At 36.7% G+C, this 23,504-nt stretch overlaps 3 protein-coding genes, 1 long non-coding RNA gene, 1 other non-coding gene and 1 pseudogene across 6 annotated transcripts; 4 read left to right on the top strand and 2 right to left on the bottom strand.

Moving 5' to 3' along the window:
• Positions 1-6,281: 6,281 nt before the first annotated feature.
• Positions 6,282-7,738, top strand: LOC114749216 (epoxide hydrolase A-like; annotated as a pseudogene).
• A 1,652-nt stretch (positions 7,739-9,390) lies between these two features.
• Positions 9,391-10,457, top strand: LOC114749219 (epoxide hydrolase A-like). The gene is made up of 2 exons (XM_028937711.1): positions 9,391-9,957; positions 10,041-10,457. The coding sequence occupies exons 1-2, from the start codon at positions 9,484-9,486 to the stop codon at positions 10,287-10,289; spliced, it is 723 nt and encodes a 240-aa protein (XP_028793544.1). The 5' UTR covers positions 9,391-9,483; the 3' UTR covers positions 10,290-10,457.
• Positions 10,458-12,664: 2,207 nt separating this feature from the next.
• On the top strand, positions 12,665-14,221 carry LOC114749217 (epoxide hydrolase A-like). Its single transcript, XM_028937708.1, has 3 exons — positions 12,665-13,293; positions 13,378-13,622; positions 13,706-14,221. Exons 1-3 carry the CDS (start codon positions 12,820-12,822, stop codon positions 13,956-13,958), a joined length of 972 nt encoding a protein of 323 aa, XP_028793541.1. The 5' UTR covers positions 12,665-12,819; the 3' UTR covers positions 13,959-14,221.
• A 1,851-nt stretch (positions 14,222-16,072) lies between these two features.
• On the top strand, positions 16,073-19,119 carry LOC114749218 (epoxide hydrolase A). 2 transcript variants are annotated; one of them, XM_028937709.1, is made up of 5 exons: positions 16,086-16,167; positions 16,777-16,910; positions 17,096-17,580; positions 18,227-18,465; positions 18,634-19,119. In XM_028937709.1, exons 3-5 carry the CDS (start codon positions 17,116-17,118, stop codon positions 18,878-18,880), a joined length of 951 nt encoding a protein of 316 aa, XP_028793542.1. In that variant the 5' UTR covers positions 16,086-16,167; positions 16,777-16,910; positions 17,096-17,115; the 3' UTR covers positions 18,881-19,119. The 2 variants fall into 2 exon arrangements, with proteins under 2 accessions (XP_028793543.1, XP_028793542.1); XM_028937710.1 differs by lacking the exon at positions 16,777-16,910 and having other exon boundaries at positions 16,073-16,167.
• Positions 19,120-21,471: 2,352 nt separating this feature from the next.
• On the bottom strand, positions 21,472-22,563 carry LOC114749221 (uncharacterized). Its single transcript, XR_003740532.1, has 2 exons — positions 22,371-22,563; positions 21,472-21,836 (listed from the first exon to the last, which is right to left on the bottom strand). It is a non-coding gene; the product is annotated as an uncharacterized LOC114749221 (long non-coding RNA).
• A 407-nt stretch (positions 22,564-22,970) lies between these two features.
• On the bottom strand, positions 22,971-23,048 carry LOC114749224 (small nucleolar RNA snoR53Y). Its single transcript, XR_003740533.1, has one exon. It is a non-coding gene; the product is annotated as a small nucleolar RNA snoR53Y (small nucleolar RNA).
• Positions 23,049-23,504: the final 456 nt, after the last annotated feature.

Here is a 23,504-nt window from a genome sequence, read left to right as displayed (position 1 = left end):
GATATCATTTTTTATATCTTGTACTTTGATCTAAATAGATAGGACGTAAAATCTTAGCCTTTCATTATTTTTAAAAGAATAACATATAATTGATTATGGATGATTAATAAACGCTATTTTTAGAATATTTATACATAATCCAACATTATTTCATACAAAATGGCCACCTATTAAAGGCTTTTTTGGGTGTTAATTAAATATTAATATTAATTTAAATTTCAATGGAATTTTTTATCATGCAATGCACGAAATGAATATAATAAAGGGAGAATCCCAATTAAATCCAGCCGAAATACCTAAATTCAGATTTAGGCCTGCATTTTTAACAAATTCTTAATTAGGCTATGAGACCTAATTAGGGATTTCTAAATGTTGTTAAATAACCAGAATGCCCTTCTTCAATTAAAAAAAATTGATTAATATACCTCTCCCAAGTAATTCCTCATCTCTTATGATTTTTTTTAGACCAAAAAACATATAAGTAATTTTACAATGTTTGAAATTTGTATATATAACTTACACTATTAAAAATATTTTAATAAAACATGTTAAATTTCAAATATAAGTAAAATTATAAATATAAGTAAAGTTTAAATAAATTTTTTTATTTTCAGTTTTTATAATTTACATTAGTTTTATTTATTTAAACAATGTTGGATTCAACTGAAAACGTAAATGATTACGATTTAATATTAAATTTTTATTATAATTAAAAATATTTTAAAATTTTAAAATAAATATTTACAACCTGAAAAAAATATTTATTTAAAGATTACTTATATTATAATTTGAAATATTTTGAAGATTTTAGTTATATTACAAAATTTCAAACACTAAAAAATTATTTATATTTTTTTGTCTAAATATTAATAATAAGAGATGATGAACCACTTTAGAGGGATAAAATAATCAATTTTTATTTTTAACTAAAGAGGGGCATTATAGTTATTTAACAATATTCAGCAATTCCTAATTAGGTCTTATGTCCTGATTAAGAATTTATTAAAAGTGTAGGCCTCAATTTAAATTTAAGTATTTCAGCAGGATTTAATTAGGATTTTCTCTATAATAAAATTGTTAATTAGATAATTTTATTTTTCCAACTTTTAATTAGAGAATATATTGAGCAATCCCGGTTAAAAAATTTTTAAATTCAAGAAAGATGACGAAGGTGAAAGATGAATAAAGTCAAATGCAAGCCTCACACTTCCTCTAGCTCATAAATAGTCGTCATAGGAAAAAGATTTACAACGCCGGTTAATTTATAGATATTATAATTTATTCATTTTGATTTTTATCATTGACTACAATATTATCTTCAATGTTGAAAAGGAATGGGGGAATTGGAGAAGGATATCTGATTTTTGTCATTGATTACAATTTTTCCCTTCAAAATTTATGCAAACTTTTATATATATCTGATTTGTTTTGGTGTAATTTTTATTTTTTAATCCGAAACTTTCCTGTAAGTTATAAACCAGTTTCCTCCCTAGCAGAGGTCGCTGGTAAATGCTATGGCCCGCCCAGGGCACGTAAAATACGTTAAGGGCGGTATTGTCATTTAGAAAATGAAGTTGTTCTATATAAGGGGGATTTGCAATTAGGGTTGCCATGGCGGCTCGTGGAGGGTGGAGGCCATGGCGGCTTCTTTTCTTCTTATCCGCCTCTCGCAGATAGTCCTCTTCTTTATTTGAAGCAATTCTGATCTCGTGACTCTGTTTGCTTTCAGTTTCGAAACCGAAGATCGCACACAGTTCTTCTTGGGAAGCTTGTCTAAGACGAATGATTCCCAGGATTTTATCTGTGCGTAAAGTAAGTAAAGATCCATTCTGCTTGAGCCTTCTTCTTCATCTATGGAGATGTGCTCCAATGTTATTGGCTTACACCCAATTATGACCCCAATTTGTTCTTATATTGGATTTCTTCCTATTTCTTTTGCCGACAAATATTGCATCCGCTGAATTGATGCTCTTTTCTCTTTGCATAAACTCTCGATTTAAGTTTTCCTTTTCCTTGGGGGCAGGGGACTTTGGCAAATGCTCCCCCGGTTTGGTTGGATTGGAGAGGAAGTATTGAAGATTTAGTAAGTTTAATTAGAAAAAGAATATACATAAATAGGATTATAAAATTTTGAGCTAAAGCGCATGCAGCACAGTTACATGTACGATTTTAAAGCAAGCTGCATGTTTCAGCAATTTCACCCTATGGCAACGGCAGCACACTTCAGCTGAAAAAGAAAAAAAACAGCGGCACACAAACCGTGTTAGAACTTAGCATCACACTCTCTTTTCTCGTCCTCGCCTCCGCGACATCGCCTCCTCCCTCACCAGAACCAATACTTCCTTCTCGACGTCGCCCGACGCCTCTGGGCCCATGGAATCGAGCAGAAAACTAGGGCCTGTACTTTCACTCCAGGGCCCTAATTCTGATCAGGTTGCGTAAGCTACTGTTTGGTATTAGGAAAATGAAAGGAAAAAAAAAAACTGGTGATGAGAATTATTTAAAAATTTTAATCCCATTTTTTTAAAATCAAGTTTATTAAAATATTTTCTCCTCTTCCCTCTATTTTATTCGTAGCAAACGACTCCTAATGGGCTGATACTCTTTGTAAAAGAGCACTCTCTTTTACAGGAGGTCTGAATCTTCGTGTCAATTAACAAGTTGCTATAGGAAAAAAAACATGTTGTTATTGATTTCTATTTACGGTATCTAAGTAGAAATAAAATTATGATTCTAAAAATGTTTTTTGTTATAAAAAAATGTTTTGAAAAAGTATTTTTTAGCTAATCTAAACGCTCCCTTAATTTCAGTTTAAGACTCGCTCAATTGAACTTCAGTGGGCCTGCGTTGGATCAGCTTTTGACCCGCGAGCTTCGTCTTGTTGCGCCTTTTGGCATAGTTGATGCGAACTAATCTGAAGGCGTACATGGCCCGCCACGAGTCAACAATTCTTCTGTCCTCCTTCCTTTCGCAGGGCTAGAATAACTTATAAGTAACTCATGTTTATAAGTATTTTTAAACGTGTGTTATTTAAATTTTTTTTCATCAAACATGGGATAATGTATAATTTATAAAAATTTAATGGTATTTTTTTCCTTAAAAAATGTTGTTAAACGAAACCCGATCGATACTAATTCTCTTTTTTCTTCTAAGGGATATGAAGTAACGATACCCAAATTAGAGGGGAATTGCTTTTTCAGACACTAGTTATTTCTATTTTGTCAAATAAAAAAAATTCTGATTATTTCTAATAGTGTTTATTAATTTACGCGCCTTAATGGACCTGTGGCCTTTACATTTGATGAGGGAGAGAGTAAGTTTTATTTAAAATGGCTTCTTGCCTTGCCATCCGCTAGTGCACCTCATTCGCCTTTAAAATTTGTCGTTTGGAGGGAGAACTGAGCGGGGAAAAAAGTAAATGTGAAGGCGTGAATGAGAATTTGGAGAATATGGTTAACAGTTATAAAGTTGTAATGAAAAACCTTAATCATCTCATGTTCTTCGGTCAAAATATTCTTAACAAGTATTTTCAATTATATCCAAAAACCCCTTAACTTTCAATAGTGACACAACACCATACCACTCTGCTGCCTTGCCATTCATCGCTCCGCATTTAAACGTTGTCGTTTGGCGGGAAAAATGACCAAAGGAAGAGACTGTGAATACGCGAATATTAATAGTTCTAGAGTAAAATTTAACAATTTTAAGATTTAACAAACTATAGCAATTTAATATTCACATTTCATCCCGACCACCCCACACTAACAATATCTGCGATTCGAGAGGGGGAGAATAATTTAAAAACTCATTTTAGGGAAAATGTTTATATTAAATATTTTAACAAAATTTATAGTTTTAAATAAAAGAGTTGGATGTTAAAAATGTTTAGTTTGGGTTTTCTTTTTCATTTTAATTTGTATTTTTATAATACGTTTAATATCTAGATTATGGAATTAATTGTGCCCCTTTTTTTTAGTTTGAAGTGAACCACATTATTAAGTTATGAATGTGAGTTTTTTTTTTTTTTAATTTCTTGGGATAACAAGAAAACTGAATTACAAATGCTAGAGGCTTAAAAGTTCCAGTTTTTAAGTTGAAACTTTATTATAATTTCTTCCTATGATAATTTTATACCCATGCAACGTTTTTAAAATTAACGTGAGTTTTTACAAATTCTGTTATTATATTGTTAGTAGAGGGTGGTGGGACTGGATGAAATGTAAATAGATGTTAAATTTTTATATTTTTTTAAATCTTGAAATTGTTAAAATTTCAACAATACTCACATCAAAATTTTCATATTCATTATATAAAGTTCTCGAATCATGTATCATATTTTTGATATGTTAACATTTAATAATATTTACAAAAGGGAAAAAGACATAAAAAGAACCTAGATATTGTGAAGTATAAATTCAAGTACCTAATACTTCAAAATCCTAGAGAAAGAACCAGTGTCTGATTTGGTATTTTTCAAATGTAATTAAATGACTAAAATGTCATTGTTTCAAACTTGTTGTTGTCAGCAAATTTCTTATTATTTGCTATTCAACATTTGTTATTGTTAGTTCATAACTTGTTAATAAATTTTTTGAAATAAGAGCATTTTATTCATTTAACTATATTTGCTAAATACTAGATCAGGCTCCACTTCCTCTCCTAAAATTTTGAAGTGTTAATTAGGCACCTGAATTGGGATTCTATAATTTTCAGGTTTTTTTCAGGGGACATTTTACCCTTACAAAACAGAACATTTGAGAAACTATAATTTAAAAATTGAGATAGAATTATAAAATTCAGTTATTATAATACAATTTATGTTCAAATATTTTTAAAAAAGAAATCACTTTGGCAAACTACAACTTGCTTGGTTGAGATAATCCAATAATAAGTTTAGACAAAATATTTCTTCATTCTATTCACACACACGCATTCCACGCGCGCGCACACACATATATGTCTGTAGGTATTTCCTTCATGGCTTCATTCTTATATACTCCTCCGGTCCTAATTATAAGACCCAATTGACTTATTTGAGGAGATTAAGGAAGTAAGTTAAGTTGGTTATTTATAATAAATAAGTGTTGTCATTCCTAAAATATCCTTGCTAATTAAATATATTGGCTAAAACTATCATTATTAGAAGGATTATCTTGGAGAAAAATGCATAAATATAAGAAACAAAATGGATTGGGTCTTATAATTAGGACCAAATAAAAAGTCAAATTGGGTCTTATAATAAGGACCGGAGGAGTATGACTTTCAATATAATATAAAAAAATAGCCGAGTCAAGCTGCCAAAATTTTGTATTTTACATACAAATGCATATATTTATTATAAAATTTTAAGGGTATGTAGATAAGAAATTTAATTTTTCTATTAGGGGTACTTTTTGAAAACAAGTATTCATTATACTTAAAATTTGGAATACTACTTATATTTAGGAGAAAACTAAAAGGAAAAACTATATAAACTTATGGGGCTCTAATTAACTTTATACAAGATTTTTTTATTTCTTAATTTTATAGGATATCTTCTAGTCCTCTAATAATAATATTGTTAGTTTCAAATAATGATTTTTTGTGTCAATCATTATTATATCAATAAACTCACAATATATTAGTATTTGTCAATTTTTTGTTAGCATTTAAAATTTTAATGTTAAAGTTTTTTAGTTAATAAAACTAATGATGTCAGGGTTAGGAAACCAGAAAAAAAAATACTTTATAAAATTATGACATAAAAGCAAATTTTTGCTGTAAAATTAAAAAAAATTTAAAGTAAATTTTTGCGAAACGAAAAGAAAGTTGAAAATTAGGACTTGAATAAGGATAAAATATATCATTAATGAAGATCAAAAGCCTTGGAGGTCAACTCATCATGTGCATGTCCAAAAAAAAAAAATCATTTGTTTATAGAATAATTTCATGCGAATTATTGGCGGCAGCGCCACGATTCCCGAGTTTCCACATGGTGCCGTGTCACCCATAAACTTAAAAAGTTCTCCGTTGATCATGCAAAGTTCCTGTACGTCAGGTTGCTTACGTTGTTCAATCGCGAAGCTCGCATGAAAAAGCAGAAAACCCCGCCATACCCCCCCCCCCCACATTACATTATTCAAATAAGTGAAAGGCTGACACTGCACTTTTAAAACATTTTCCCGGTGAAAGTTTGCAGTGAAATGAAGGGTGGACGCAGCTGTATATAGAGGCCTACTGGGTTTGCGTCCATATATAGCTCACTCGTGACTACACGAAGCAAATCAGATCGCCGTCTCAAGATGGAAGAAGCATTTCCGCAGAGATTCATCGAAGTGAACGGCATCAAGATGCACGTGGTTGACAAAGGTCGCGGCCCAGTGGTTTTGCTTCTGCACGCGGCTTCCCTGAGTTCTGGTACTCATGGCGCAACCAGATCAAGTTTCTCAGCGACAACGGCTACCGTGCGGTGACTCCAGATCTCCGCGGCTGCGGCAAGACCGAAATCCCCTCGGAAATCAACAGCTACACATGCTTCCACCTCGTCGGGGACATCGTCGCCCTCATCGACTCTCTCGGCGTCGATAAAGTCTTCCACGTCGGTCATGACTGGGGAGCGATCATTGGTTGGTACCTCTGCCTCTTTCGCCCTGAAAGGGTCAAAGCTTTTGTGTGCCTCAGTGTCCCCTTTGGAGTTGTTTGTAAGAGCGATCCCAAAGTCAAAACCGTAGAAAACTTTCTTCGGTTATACGGCCACAAATACTACGTTTGTAGATTCCAGGTTTTAATTTCCTGCGAACTTTTTCGGCTTTATTGTGTGTTTTTTGGTTTTGTTTTAATTAATGGAGATTGTGACAGAAACCGGGGGAGGTGGAGTGCCAAATGGCTTCAGCGGTGACTGACTATGTGGCGAAGAATATCCTCACCACTCTAGAACCGGGCCCCATAATCTTGCCAGAAGGAGAGTACGGGACTGGCTTCAATCCCCATATGCCAAAGGGCGTGCCTTGCCTTCCTGGCTCCTTAAAGAGGACCTCCAGGAACATGTGGACACACTGAAAAACACCGGTTTCACCGGCGTCTTGAACTACTCTTTCAGTTTTTAATATAAAACCCAATTGTTGAGTTAATTTTAATTTTAAATATAAGAATTATTTTTTATATTTATCAATTTTCTTTAAATTACCTCTATGGATACTCTCTCAACCATAATTAAGTAGAAGAAGAAGATGAGGTATTAAGAAAGATGATTATGGTATTTTAGGAAAAACGTGTCACATTTTTTATAATTAACTAACTTACCTAACTTTTTTAATCTCATCAAATTAGTTAAATGAGTCTTATATCAAGGACAAGAGGAGTACTACAGGGCTCTCGACTTGTATGTTCCTTTCTGGCTTTTCACAATGTTTTGTTTCGTTAGTCAAAATTATATCCATATGCATGGCTTCAAGGTTTGTTTCACCGATGCGGTTCGTTCTAATTTTGGGGGGGGGGGTGACTTTGCAGAAACTGGGAGCTGACGGCACCGTGGACTGGAGCGGGGATCAGCAAAGATGTTCCAGTCAGGTTCATAACGGGCGACGAAGACCTGGTTTACACTATCCCTGAGGTGAAAGACTATATTGATCATGGTGATTTCCATAAAGATGTGCCCAATTTGGAGATAATTAAGCAGAGAGATGTGGCTCACTTTAACAATCAGGAAGCAGCCGACGACACCAACTTTCGCATTTACGAATTCATTTCCCAGTTCTAATGAATCTGATCTTCCGTTCCTCCTCCACCACCTGCCTCTCCATGCTTGATTCAATAATTTTGATTGCCCGCCTGCGTTTGCATTTGCAACATCCATGATTTTTTAATGCTAATAAATTGTGTGTTGCTCTTAGATTTCGTCATTCTACTCATAATTGTGATTTCGTTTCCACCAGCATACTTGTTTAAGCTAATGAAGAGTATTATAATATACTCCTTCGGTCCTTAATATAAAACCCATTTAACTAATTTGATTAGATTAAGAAAGTTAGGTAAGTTGGTTAATTATAAGAAAAATGACACATTTTTCCTAAAACACCATAATCATCTTTTTTAATACCTCATCTTCCTCTTCTATTTGATTATGGTTGAGGGAGTATCCATAGGGGTAGTTTAGAGAAAATTGATAAACATGAGAAATGGGTTTTATATTTAGGACCAAACCCAACTCAACAATTGAGTCCTATATTAAGGACCGGAGGAATATTATTGCTCTTAGATTTCACGTCTCCACTCATATATAGCCGTGCTTTGTGTTTCCCGACTTGCTACTTTGCTTATCTAACTCCTCTTCACCTGCATAAATTTGAAAGCCAACGCCATTATATTGAACTGTAGGAGACATGTATATGCGCAATACTTGTTATAAACATGTGATTTTAATTGTATTCATTTGGAAAGAGTAAAAACCTCCGCAATATGTGAATCCCAATAATGCCCATGGTGATGGAATTTTTCACTTTCACCAGTTTTCTAATGTTATTTTCATTACCCAACTTGCAGTTTTTATCAACATTTTAAATTAGTTATGCTAGGTACCGAAGTAAACTGTTTTTGCTCACCGAAAAACTGTTTTTTTTTTCAATTTTGTAAATGAAATATTCACATGAAAATATTCCACAAATCAAACCAGCCCTTCACGCATGTAATTCTGTTAAACGACGCTTTATGAGTTGCTGCTCGTATCTGCACTCTCTGATTATTATTCATTATTTAGTTGTCGTTCAAACACTGCACCCCTGGATGCGCCTAAAATGAAATAAAACTTATTAGGAAACTGGTAAGAAATGCTTTTATGCAAACGAAGATAGGCATGTTCCCTTCATTATTCACAATAAGAAGCTAAGATTACCTTGGCTTGTACAAAAAACCATGTGAGTTGAATTGGTTTCTTTAGAAGTGATTTTATAACCTATGAGATTTCTCAACTTATATAAAAGTATATTTCCAAGTGCTCGTATGAGTTATCAAACACGTTGCTCTACCCCCAACCAACGACATGATGCTTCCATCTAATAAAAATCACCCATCATCTTGGAGTAAAATCTCATAACAAGTCAAAAAAAATAAAATATTAATTGCTTATATATTGCAATTAATGAAAGCTGGATCAGATATGATAAGCGCGCAGACCCAATAAAATATAAATAATACTTTATACTATTAATACTTCTTCACACTTACAACAGTCCATAATACCAATATTTATAGGGACAGGCCCAACTTAAAATTCAACAGAATATTAAAAGAAAACCCAAGAACCTAACTAAACCCATCCAAAAATATGTTCAACAAAATAAGATCACTTGGGTCATTTTTTCGTTTTTGGCGGTGATCAACTCATCACGTGATGCGTTATTGTCCCAAATTTTTTAAAAAAAAAGGAAAAAAGAAAAGAAAGGGGGGGGGGGTCGTGCTTCCATATATCGGTCGCCTGTTACCACGCAAGTAAATCAAATCATCAGGATGGAAGCATTTGTGGAAAGAACTGTGGAAGTGAACGGCATAAAGATGCACATGGTTGAGAAAGGACAAGGCCCCGTCGTGCTTCTTCTGCACGGTTTCCCTGAGCTGTGGTACACATGGCGGCACCAGATCCCGTATCTCAGCAACCGCGGCTACCGTGCGGTGGCTCCGGATCTCCGCGGCTACGGCGACACCGATGTCCCATTGGGCATCAACAGCTACACATGCTTCCAACTCGTCGGTGACATCGTCGCCCTCATCCACTGTCTGGGCGTCGACAAAGTCTTCCTCGTCGGTCACGACTGGGGAGCCGTCCTTGGCTGGTACCTCTGCCTCTTTTGGCCTGAAATAGTTAAAGCTTTTGTATGCCTCAGTGTCCCCTTCGGACTCGCTAATAAGAGAGACCCCACAGTCCGAACCGTAGATAAATTTCGCGACTTATTCGGCGAAGACTACTACATCTGTAGATTCCAGGTCTGAATTTGCTTCTGCGTATTAACAAATCGTTGCCGCCTTTCGTTTTAATGCAGACTACTGTGATTCTGTGGTGTTGACAGGAACCGGGGGAGATGGAGAAAGAAATGGCTCAAGTCGGAACTCCATATGTGCTGAAGAATATCCTTACCACTCGAGAGCCGGGTCCTATAATCTTTCCGAAAGGAGAGTATGGCACCGGTTTCAATCCCCATATGCCAAAGGACCTGCCCTCCTGGCTCACTCAACATGGTCTCAACGTGTATATTGCCAAATTCGAACAGACCGGCTTCACCGGTGGCTTGAACTACTACAGAGCTCTCAACCCGTAATGTTTTGTTTGGCGATCGATCTAGTCAAAATTAGTGATGGCTTCATTACGGTTTGTTTAACGGAGTTGTCGATGGGGTGAATTTGCAGGAACTGGGAGCTGACGGCACCGTGGACCGGAGCAAAAATCAGCAAAGATGTTCGAGTGAGGTTCATAACGGGCGAGTTAGACATGGTTTACACCACGCCTGGGATCAAAAGACTACGTTCATGGTGGTTCATTCGAGAGAGATGTGCCTGGTTTGGAGGATATATTCGTGCAAAAGGGAGTGGCTCACTATAACAATCAGGAAGCAGCAGACGACACCAACTTTCGCATTTACGAATTCTTCTCCAAGTTCGGATAGATGCGTCTGATCTCGCCCTGCTCCTGTGCTTGCATTTGCAACATCCATTACTATGTGTGGTACTATGAATTGCGTGTTGCTCTTTGATTTCGTCTTTATACTCATAATTATCCCGTTCAGGCTTGCCGGTATAGTCCGTTGTGTTAAAATGAAGTGAACTTTTTTTTTTTGGCCAAAAAAGTAAACTTAACTGAGAGAGCAATATTAAATTGATATATAATAATTAATTTGTTGCGTGTGAAAATTGAGTTTCAGTCATTAATAAAATAAAGAAAGGCTCGATTTATGTGCTTGAAAATTGAAATAATACAGACTATGAGGACCGTTTTAGTGGGACGAAGAGGTAGGAAAGCCCGAAGCCAGGACGTCAGTGCAATAGGCTTACCCTTGATTAGGACCCCGAATTGTTGCTATAATACATTTCATTAGTTAGTCATCGTTCAAATATTGCTGCCACTGAATGGGCCTACATTGAAACAGGCCTAAACTCGGCAGAGTATCTGTCCATTTAGTTACCGAAACATGATCAGAAGACAATTGTTTGTTTTTTGGAGGGGGGATGCCAAATATAGTACTCCTCCGGTCCTTATTATAAGACTCAATTTGACTTTTTATTTGGTCCTAATTATAAGACCCAATCTATTTTCTCTCTTATATTTATGCATTTTTTTCCAAGATAATCCTTCTAATAATGATAGTTTTAGCCAATATACTTAATTAGCAAGGATATTTTAGGAATAACAACACTTATTTATTATAAATAACCAACTTAACTTACTTCCTTAATCTCCTCAAATAAGTCAATTGGGTCTTATAATTAGGACCGGAGGAGTAATATACAGTTATTCTGTCAGTATAGCCCGTCTTTACGAGCAAGTTATTTTCTAAAACATTATTATTTTATTAAACATATATCAGGCATATAAGTTTTAGTCATGAATAAGATAAAAAGAAGACGTGATTTGTGTGCTTGAAATAAGACGAATGATTTCAGTGGCATAAAAAAGGCTGTAAAGCATTGATGAAAGCCGAAAGCTGGCGTAGCAAAATTTTTATTCATATTATTGTTAGGTGCGAATAAAATTTTAAAATTGCCCGATCTGCAAGGATAATCACGGACCCCTTCATATGCGTCGATAATTGTTTTCCCTTGTTGGCGATCAACTTATCATGTCGGGCATTATTGTCCAAAAAGACAATCAACACTTTTTTTTTTGCCATCATTAACATTTTGTCCATATAATAATTTAATGAAAATTAATTATTGGTGGCGGCCTCAAGATTTGTGTGTTCTCACTTCTCAGCAACATCTACCAAATTTCCACGTTGTGCTGCTGCTGCGCTCGTGAAATAAAAGATTCTATATTTATCACACATACATGTCAAATTGTCAACATTAAGATAATTTTTTTAATGGGATACACTGTACAAAGGGGTTATCACTTTACGTTTTTAGAAAATTATTATTGTTCAAAAAATTTCACCCTTCAAGAATTAAAAAAATTTATAAAAAATTATTATTGTTTGAAAAATGTTTACATGAATGTATAATGAATAAGTTCACTTCAGAAAATATGATTATTTTGGAAGCAATAGAGTATTGTTTTGGACCGTTAATAGGTAACTGGGCATTGCATGCGGATGCCAATGAACGGTTTTTTTAAAAAATAAAAATAAAAAACGTCAAAACCGACGAGCTTTACTGTCCGTTTTATCCAAAAATTGCTTATTTCCGCTAAACAGAGGAATCATAATCCATAGATTATTGAATTGAATTTGATAGTTCAGATTTAATAGTTTTTAAAATACAAATGGATTTACAGAATTGAAATTTAATTTAATTAGTTAAAAATTGGGGGAGGTGGGAGAACTCAGTTTTGTCCCGAAATTTTTTTTTTTTGGTTGCCTTTCAAGTCATTGCAACTTTGCTCGTGCGGCCATGTTGAATCGCCACGCTAGCCGCCAGAAACACCTTCACAGTTCATGTCATCATCGCCTTGCATTATTTATATTTTAAATGAGCGCAAAATTGGAGCGGCCAAATGCCCAAATTAGAAACATTTTCCCAGTCACGTTTGCGACGAAGAGCGGAGATGTTGCGGTAGTATAAAGCATAAACCTCTAATCGGTGCCTGCATATCCCCCACTTCTGACTGCAGAACCAAATCAGCTCATCAAGATCAAGATGGAAGGTATGGTGCATAGAACGGTGGAGGTGAACGGCATCAATATGCACGTGGCTGAGAAAGGAGAAGGCCCGGTGGTGCTCTTCCTCCACGGCTTCCCTGAGCTCTGGTACTCCTGGCGCCACCAGATCCTGTCTCTCAGCTCCCGAGGCTTCCGTGCGGTGGCTCCCGATCTCCGTGGCTACGGCGACACCGATGCCCCATCGTCCATCACCAGCTACACATGCTTCCACCTTGTCGGTGACATCGTCGCCCTCATCGACTCTCTGGGTGTGGATCAAGTCTGCCTCGTTGCTCATGATTGGGGAGCCATCGTCGGTTGGTATCTCTGCCTCTTCCGCCCTGAAAGAGTCAAAGCCTATGTGTGCCTCAGCGTCCCCTTCCGACCTTTTCTGGGCAGAAACCCCAAAATCAGAACCGTAGATGCCTTTCATGCCTTATTCGGGGATGATTACTACATCTGTAGATTTCAGGTTCCCGTCGCATGGTCAACAGTTGGCTGTTGCTTCTTCGTTTTTTTTATTGTGATGCAGATTGTGATTCTGTGATGTTGACAGGAACCGAGGAAGATGGAAGAAGAGCTGGCTCGAGCTGGGACTTCATATGTGATGAAAAATATCCTCACCACCCGGCAAACGGGTCCCCCGATCTTGCCGAAAGGAGAGTATGGGACTGGCTTCAATCCCAACACTCCGGAGGACTTGCCCTCCTGGCTCACTCAAGAAGATCTTGCTTATTATGTTGCCAAATTCAACAAAACGGGTTTTACTGGTGGCTTAAACTACTACAGAAATCTCAACTTGTATGTTGCTTTTAACATTAGTGCATAGCTTCAGGAGTGTGTCAAAATTATTAATGGTTTGCATTGTTCGGGTGAAATTGCAGAGACTGGGAGCTGACCTCGCCGTGGAATGGAGTAGGAATCAGCGATAAAGTTCCGGTAAGATTCATAACGGGCGATTTAGACCTGGTGTACACTTCGGCTGGGATGAAAGAGTATATTCATGGTGGTGGATTCAAGAAAGACGTGCCCAGTTTGGAGAAGGTATTTGTGCAGGAGGGAGTGGCTCACTTTAACAATCAAGAAGCGGCAGAAGACACCAGCAATCTCATTTACGACTTCCTCTCCAAGTTCTGATGCATTTCGTCTGCTAATCCGCCCGCCGTCTCTCCGTGCCTCATCCGATAATAATTTATTTGATCGCCTGTATTTTGCATTTGCATCATGTTTATTGTAATAAGCTGTTGCTCTTTGAACATCTTTCTTTCTACTCGTGGTTTTGCTTTGTTTCCCCACAACACGCTGCCTGTCCATGGAGCCTTGCATTCTGATGCAGTGTATATCTCCCCGCCAAAGATTATGGGGTGTTTGGCCTAAAAGCCTCTTTGGCAAACCAGTTTCTTCAAACTAATGCTTCGCTAGAAAAACCTGTTTTTTTTTTTTTTTTAATTGAGAGCTGAAACGCTTCATCACAACCATGTATACCCCAGCCTTCGACGTCACAACCATTGATCATCGCAATTAAAACTCATGTAAGCCGTTTATTGTGACGGAGAAATCACCGAGGGAGGTTGAGGGAGGAGTAGTGCCGCCGGGAAAGAGCACCGAGGCTATAAAACAAGGCCGTTTTGAATGAGATCTGAAGAAAGCTGGACCCTCCTCGATTATAATTAGCAGACGAGAACAAAACAGAATTTTGTCGGATATCCTGACCATCAGCCAACATGCTTATTGTAAGAATATACCCCTTGCTAATAATTCGCTATACTCGCCACACGACATCGCACGCCGGCAGGGATGAAATATTCTCATTAAAACTGTTCATACTCTTCCAAGGTAACCCACCCCCTTCAATTCGCCTTGCTATGATCATGAATTGAGTAACGTGTGAGAATTTTCCAAACCGCATAATAATGTCACCTTCATTTGTTGCTTTATTAATTTTTTTAAAAGTAAAAAAATGCATTTTTACTTAATTTGAAGCATTATGATGATTAAATCTCTGGGTCCACTAAATTAAAAAAAAAAAAAGCCGTTTGTTTGGGTTTGGTGTCAATATTATTTAATATAAATTGATAATTTGGATTTGGTATATGGGGGCTCCATCCAGGGGAGTGTGCTAACTAAAATGGGCTAGCCCGGCCCTTACGGGCCTGACTCTATAGAATTGGGTGCCCTATAATCCTTCTTATTAAAATGTGGGCATTTTCTCAAACTCGACCCTAATCTGCGGAGTTTAAAATCAAAGCCCAAGATTTTGAATAGCTTTTTTTCAAAAAAAGTCACGTGCACCTGGTATACACTTACAACAAGAGTATTTTTGTTCCTTTGGTTCTATTATTGTTTAGGATATTCTCATTGAACGTGGACCTAGTTTGGAAAAAGAAACAAGCATCATCTATAGCATTCTGAATAAGGTTGCAAGTTTTGGCCAAAAAAAAAACAAGAAGAACGAGGTTGCAAGATTGTGCGACTCTGCCTTTACTTTGCCCGCGCATGACGCCTTGGCATAGAATCGAGGCCTCGTTTAAAATGCAGTATTAAAAACGAGGTGTAAGAATTTTGATTTAAATTAAAGAAAACATATTAATTTAAATCTTATATTAAGAATAGTATATGGTATTTATCCGGTCCTGAATATAATATAAATAATCCTAAATATAAGAGTTTTTTTTGTAGTGCAATCAGAAGAATACATAGACAAAAATGTTTTATTTGTGTGCAAGCTAACAATCACAAATTTTTTTGATATTTGTATGTTAATGACTTGTTTTCATCTACTTTTCTTAAGTATTTATAAATATTTTTGCATAGATAAAATTTTCCTTACATACTTTCTCGTTTCATTAATCATGATTAAAAAGTTATCTTCTGATATGGTTTCAACTTGTAAATCTTAATTTTTTTCAGCATCTAATCTAACTTTTTTTTTAATCACCTCACCTCTATTAATATCTAATTTTTTAAAATTTAAGAACCAAAAAATCACCTGATCAGTTGTTGTAAATCAGCATTCAGAAATCAATTAGAGACATTTTTTTGTCAAGTCACTACTTTTTAAATGGTAACTAAAGAGACAAGTTCTTCAATTGACTTCGGAGTCCTAGAATGAACGGCCTAGATTTGTCTTGCTTGCGGACTCAGTTAGATCCAAGAATGCACGACCGTGCACGTGGAATCGCCAGAGCATCGCCTTAAGGCTCAGTTAAATCGCTCTCTCCCCCGCGCCTGCCTCACACTAAATGCGAACCCTCTTTTCGCCACTTGCTCGTAGGGACACTGAAGCAGCCAAGCTTGTAGGTCGCAGATCTCACCTTCGCCTACGCTTCTGTCAGTTTCTGCTCAGGTACGACTCCTTTTGTTCCCACCTACCTCTCTTACAGATAATATTTTAGTTGATTTTATGGCTCATTTTTCATCTGATTCCTCTGCTGTCCAAACCCATAAAATGATAGGGTATGTAATGCTTCATGTTCATGTGCCGTTGTTTCTGATATGACTTCTTGGTTTTCTCTAATGTCTTTATCGATTTTTCCGAAAGATTTGTTTTGCACCTCTGCAACGGGCATTCAAAGCAAAGCTGCATCTCACCAAGTAGCAGGAGTTCGTGCTGTTGAGCAGGAGGAATTGAATGGCCTTAGATTGTTGAACGCTGAAAGTGTTTATATCTCCATCAAATTGTCATTGAATAATTCTCTTACAAATAGGAATAGTGTTGGAAATACGCAGCTGCTAACGTCCAAATTTTTCCACCTAGTATTTGAATTTATGTTAAATTCAATTTCCATAATTTGAAGTTGTTCCGCATTTTTGCAGAGTCACAATCTTTTATTGATAATGTCTTCCCTTCTCCCTCCCTTCCATCTGAAATTTCAGTTTGTTGTTAATTTCTTTGTAATTTTCGTCGCCACCCGTGTTTTTATAGCTAACGATGAACTGTATATATAGGGACTAGGTCGTGTGCGGAAGGATCTAAATGACTACCTGATGAGAACCTATTGATGTTTAATTGATCTCAAAAGTTTGGCCTACGTTAACAGAGAAGAATCGTGAGAGACAGATACCAAAGAGAGTTGTATTGACTACTAGGTTTTTATCTGTAAGTTATATTGCAGTATAATAATATAAATCTATGTTATTTATAATCATCCCTCACTACTTCCTTATTATATCTGGTTTTTTTTCCCCAATCTCGAGAAAGAGAGCTGTTATAAGGTTTCCCTAGCCTTTTGCCCCTTGCACGTTCAGCTCAAATCCCTCACATTTCATTGCAGAAACAAGTCAGATCATCAAAATGGAAGGAATTGTGCACAGAACAGTGGAAGTGAATGGCATCAAAATGCATGTTGCAGAGAAAGGAGAAGGCCCGGTGGTGTTGTTCCTCCATGGCTTTCCTGAACTGTGGTACTCCTGGCGCCACCAGATTCTGGCTCTCAGCTCACTTGGCTACCGAGCCGTTGCTCCAGATCTCCGCGGCTACGGCGACACCGAAGCCCCGGCTTCCATCAACAGCTACACCTGCCTTCATATCGTGGGTGACATCATCGCCCTCATCGACTCTCTGTGTGTGGATCAAGTGTTCCTCGTGGCTCACGACTGGGGAGCCATCATAGGGTGGTACCTGTGCATGTTTCGTCCTGATAGAGTCAAGGCCTATGTCTGCCTCAGTGTGCCACTCATGCCCAGAAACCCCCGAGTCAGGCCGCTTGATGGCTTTCGAGCCGTCTATGGGGAGGATTACTATATCTGCAGATTCCAGGTACTTCTATCTATTCTTCATCAGATCTAAAAATGATTCGCGTTACCTGCTACAGGATCAAAAAATCTGTATATCCAACTAGATCATTGTTTTGGTTTTCTTGTTCATAGTACTTCTTCGACCTGTTCCCCCATCCTTTCCTTTTCGGGAAGTACTATCAAACTAACTGACCTCCTCAAGATGTCCCCTGTTCATATCTCCTTTGCAAAACTGACACGAAACGAGTGACCTGGGCTTTTAATTTGGGAAGCAAGACATCAACGGAGGAAAAGCAAATAAAAACGTCTTATCCTAAAGTAAATAAGAGTGCTATAGTTTCCAAACTCGACTATCATGTGACGCCTATATCAAGAGAGGAATTGTATCACTGTCCAAATGAAAGATTTCAATCACATCACAATAATAAAGATAAAAGGAAATGTTGATGGCTCTGATTTGGGAACTGTGGTTACACTTCTTTACTGTCAGTAACCTAACTTTTTTATTTTGGTTATCTTAATCCGTCAATTTGCATAGATTGCTTAGATTTTCACTCATGTTTCAATCATATGATAATTTATTTGATAAAAGATAAGATCATGAGTCCTTGGTATTGAAATGGTAGATTGTAGATGACATGTACTATGCGGTGGTTTAATTGTGACAGGAGCCAGGGAAGGCAGAAGCTGAGATGGCCAGAATTGGTTGCCAACAAGTACTGAAGCATGTCCTCACAACACGAAATACTGGTCCCCCAATCATTTCAAAAGAAGGGTTTGGGCATAATGCAAATACCACTCAGGCCTTGCCCTCCTGGCTTTCGGAAGAAGACCTGCGTTTTTATGCCTCTAAGTTTGACAAATCTGGTTTCACTGGAGGGTTGAACTACTACAGAAATCTCGATCTGTATGTTCCTATTCTCTATTTTTCATCCCTTGCCTCTCTAATTGTGCTGAAGTGATGTTTTAACTACACCTACAGAAACACTTTCGTCGAGGAAGTAAATTTTGGGAACGTCATTTTCTGATCATTGTTAGCAATATTTTGAGAGGTTGTTGCATGACTGTGCTGCAGAAACTGGGAACTCACAGCAGCATGGACTGGGGTGCAAGTGAAAGTTCCAGTTAAGTTCATAACAGGTGACTTAGACGTGGTATACACTTCGCCAGGAATACGTGAGTACATACAGAGTGGTCGTTTCAAGAAAGACGTGCCGAATTTGGAGGAAGTGGTAGTTCAGGAAGGAGTAGGTCACTTCAACAATCAAGAAGCAGCAGGGGACATTAGCACCCACATTTACGACTTCATCAAGAAGTTCTGATCCAGTCCACATGGTCTCTCTTTGTTTTACCTGAACAATTTGACTTCCATATATGTCGAGTTGTTATTTGCAGACGCCTTTCTTTGTTCTTCATTTGTAGCAAAATCGTGCCATTATGGGAACATTATCAGTTCACTTGTCCCTGCTGTGTTTCCCTTAACTGAGTAGGGGCGCAAACAAATCGTTTCAGGATTATAAAGATTGGAGAGCCATGAGAAGATTGGCTATATGCACAAAAAGGGGCTTCTGGGAAGAGATTGGCCGGTGAAACTGACTCATGACTGCGAAGGAAGTAAAGAGGCATCCTGGCTAGCCTCAACGGCTCATTGGTTTGGCGGTCCTCACAAATCCTCTGATAAAGTAACTATGCAGCAACCTGCAGCAACTAATAAAAGTCGTCTAACCACTTAACTAATTGAATCTAATAAATCCATAAATCCTACGCTTTTGCTTGATTATGTTATTGGGGCATCTTACTTTGGCTATGATAGAAACTTGATAAAAAAAAAAGGATAAGAAATGGGATAGGAGGGAACGAAGGAGAAAGGTTGTGGAAATCTTCTAGAATCATTATATAATCCCAGAAGTAGGAGAATCTCCAAAGTTTTCTAGTATGAATATTAGTTTGAATCCCAAAGGATTGGTCTGTTAGGAGGAAAAGTCTATACCGTACTTGTGTGTTCCCTAATGTGGGGCTTAATATTTTCCTTTAGTAGGGATGGACGATGGTAATATAAGTCAACCTGTGGGTTACATATTAGCCCGTGACAGGTTAGGGTTAGGTAGTACGGGCTAAAAAAACTGCTTGTAATGGCGGGTTGGCTTAACCTGTTATGATAGATTGATGAGTTGGCTCGCCAACTTGTCAACTTTTTTTTTTTTTTATTTTTTTAAAAATTTTTTTCTTATACAATATAAAAAAATATAATGAAATTTTTATCTTTTCTTTAAATACTTGAGTAAAAACATCAAATAAATAAATGATATAGGTATATTTTTTAATTTTTTAGATAAAATATATAATATAATAATATACACAATGATTAAAAAAAAATTTTAAAAAAAAGCAAGTTGGTGGCTTACCCGCGACAAGTTGTGGGTTAGGTAGTACGGATTGAAAAACATTGTTTATTGATTGGTTGATTTTTAGTTAATCCTAACCTGTCATTTTTGGTAGGTTGGAGGATTGAACTTGTGGGTTCAACTCATATTACCAGTTTTATCTTTTAGAATGAGAAACTCTTATTTTATATTTTTTTCCGGGGTAAATATTGGGCATCCACGCCTTTTCGGCTTTTCCTAAACTAAACTTGAAAGGATGTTGCTTCGTATCAAGTTAGGTGGTTATGCTTATCAAGTCTCCATGGGAAAGTTACAGAAGTGGATGAGGCATGGCAAGTAAAAATCCTACTCTAAGAACTGCATGTCTACTTCGACGAATGAACACGTTTCTTTAGACATTTTTTCTGCCATAACTCGTGCATTCATCGTATCTTTTGAGCTCAAAATCGCACTTGAAAAGGCCTTAAAATGATGTCAATTCAACTACAAGGTCTCACAAGAAACTAGGTTGGTTTGGTTAGATGTTAAGACTACACTCAGATTCACCCTACACACGCTAACATTCCTGATTAATTTTTTGAAATTTATTTTACTCAATATATCATAAAGTTATTCTAGCTTGGGTATAATATTACATTTATAACCTTTGATGATTATGTAGAAAAATATATACTTATTTTATCAAAATAGAGAATATCAATGCATCATATTGAACTAAAATCTTTCGAGACAGATAATTATTTATCATGTGTTTACTTGTTTTTCCTTTACCCTTTTAACACAATGATTTGTTCTAGGACCCGAACAATAGAAATACTATGATAAAAAAATATATCCATAACATAATATCACCTTCGCATAAAAAGGCCAAGGAAAAAAAAATTCTATTGATCTCGCTAACCTAACTTCCTCGTAGTTTTTTTCCGGATGTAAACAGGCAAAATTGTCAGATTAGTATCTAAAATGCACCTAAATTAATCAGGGTTTGGAGATGTAAACACCGTGTTGAATTTAATGGTCACAAGTCCAGCACAGAATTTATGATAGCCTACACCTATAGGTTCGTTCCACATTTTTTTTTTTTTGGTGAAATATTTTTAAGAAAAGAGTTGGACTCACCCACGATCTAAGGACAAGACACCTAACTTACTGGGGCCTGTCCCTACAGGCATGAGAGCATGACAAGCAAGCTTTTTTTTTCTAGCCCAATAAGTAGAAATCTCCCAACTTCACTATGCTGTGGTGATGCCCCCTAGCACTGCGACTGGAACCACAACAAAATGACACTCCCTAAGATCGAACTTACTCTTTTTGGTGAGAGTCTGACCCTTAAAGGGAGGAGATCCTAGAAAGTACCACTTTGTTGTGAATCTAATGGCAATGCTAGGAGAGGCATCACCATAACGTAGTAAAATTGGGAGATTCCTATATATTAGGCCAAAAAAAAAGGGGGAACAGGAAATATTGCACTCCCCACGTTCGTTCCACTTTTATCATCAAGCAAATCCAGAATTGAGCTCATCACCAAGGCATCTAAAAAAAATTCCATAGAAACACTGGAAATAAAATTTTAAAATACGCTCACTGAACAAGAAATCTAGGAGACCAAAGCATAAAAAGTTCATACGTCATCCATAACTAAATAAAGTCAAATTTGTCATCAGCTCGTATGATATTGCAAAAATGTGAACTTTGGGAGTCACGGATCACCTTATCCAAAATAAACTAAGATAAACTCAAACCCTAAAACCTTTGCTGTTCCTCCTTCCTCTGGCCCTCTCGAACTTCCTTCCCTTTGATCGCACATAAGGCTTGGTGTGGCTATGTGGCACACCAGGAGCAGGACCAAAATGCTTCACAGCTTCACGAGCATTCTTTGGACCCTAAGAAGGACCTGCATCCCAGATTAACGATAAGTTTACCGTCCAAAAGCATACAAACATCAAAATTTCCAAACTTGTTCAATCAACTAACGATACAGTTACACGAACATCTAGAGAGCTGGTGTAATGGGGGATGGGGTGCATAGCATCTAAAAAAAGAGGGTTCGATATTCTGAAATAAGTGAGTAAATTAAAATTAAAATACAAATAAACACAAGATTTGTGCAAATAGAATCACTACTATCCCCTTGGTCAAGAAATTTGTAGTTGTTAAGAGAGAGTATTGAGATATCCACTAAATCAGCACTTCCAACAAAATCTAGGCAGTTTTGTATATAACACAAAGGACTCAACGAACCAAACAAATTGAATGCTACTGGATTCCCATGTGACAGCCTACAGAGATCTAACAAATTCTACGCATAGAAAAGAAAAATAAGCAAACACATGTTCATTATTACAGATGAAAACAGTACTAATGACATGCTTAACACAAAAAATTAGAGAAAGCAAACAAATCAGAAAATAGCGAAATTGCCACATACCGTGTTCTGTCCCAGCGGGGCCCTGAGAGCAAGCTGATCAAACGTCAAGCACTCACCACCAGCCTTTTCTATCCTGGCTCGTGCTGTTTCTGTGAACCTGAGTGCTGTAACTTTCAATGCGGGTACTTCATAAACCCTGATATCATCAGTCACAGTACCCACAATCACAGCAACCTTATCTTCCTACACAAAGAAATTTCAACACAAATTAATTCACACAAAATTAATTAAAACTACTGCAATTTAGTTAAATTATTAAAGTTAATGAGACATAGATATCTGACCTTCCCTTCATAAATTTTATCAACCTTGAAAGAGAAAGTGGTGGCTTGTTAACCTTGCTCATGAACAAGCGCTTAAGTATCACAGCATTGAAATTGCTACCAGTTCTCCGGACCAGGAAGCGATAAAGCTGATCAAGTAACATTAATCAGAGTAATTCAATTTAGATAATAAATAAAAAAACACGTAAACTTGCATTAAAACACATGTATTCATGAAACACGGAAAATGACAGGCCTCAAACCATTAAGTAATAACTATGAACAACTAGAACCCAACTACATATTTACGGTAGAAACAAAGCTAAGAAAGAGTAATGGTTCCCTCAGTATAAACTAAAAGCATAAATCATCTGATATCAGCATTAGCATGGTTTAAAAAGGCATCACCGGGAACCTTTCATCTTTGACAAGTGTAAAATTGCGATCAGAAAAAGAATTGGAAATGTTAAAAAAAGAAAAGAAAACCATAGAGATGATCAGATAAAATTATAAAATGGTCAGTAATTAATATCAACGATATGGTCCCCGTATTGGTTTATAAAAAGATGTATGAAAATTGCCACAAAAAAAAGGCGCACGAAAATGAACGCGTGAATTTCAGTTCTTGAGGCAACGGTCCATATACCAGTGGAAAACTGAAAATTATTCAATGCCCAAAAATCTTCTAGTATATTGTAAACCAAATGAAAACCTGGCCAGGTTGCAATCAGCTTCTAATTTTAGAGAAAAATAATCAGTTACTTCTATGCCATCAAGTGATAAAAATGAAATAAAATGCGAGAGTTATTCCAGGCTCAGACAAATGTGGATAAATCTATTCCCAGACCTTCGCATGACGAAGGCCTCATAA

This window comes from Neltuma alba, unplaced genomic scaffold (assembly GCF_004799145.2).
Source record: "Neltuma alba isolate B1F8T4 unplaced genomic scaffold, ASM479914v2 tig00005987_pilon, whole genome shotgun sequence".
Taxonomy (NCBI): domain Eukaryota; kingdom Viridiplantae; phylum Streptophyta; class Magnoliopsida; order Fabales; family Fabaceae; genus Neltuma; species Neltuma alba.
Note: the sequence above shows the minus strand (reverse complement) of the source record. Positions and strands in the feature narration are given on the sequence as shown.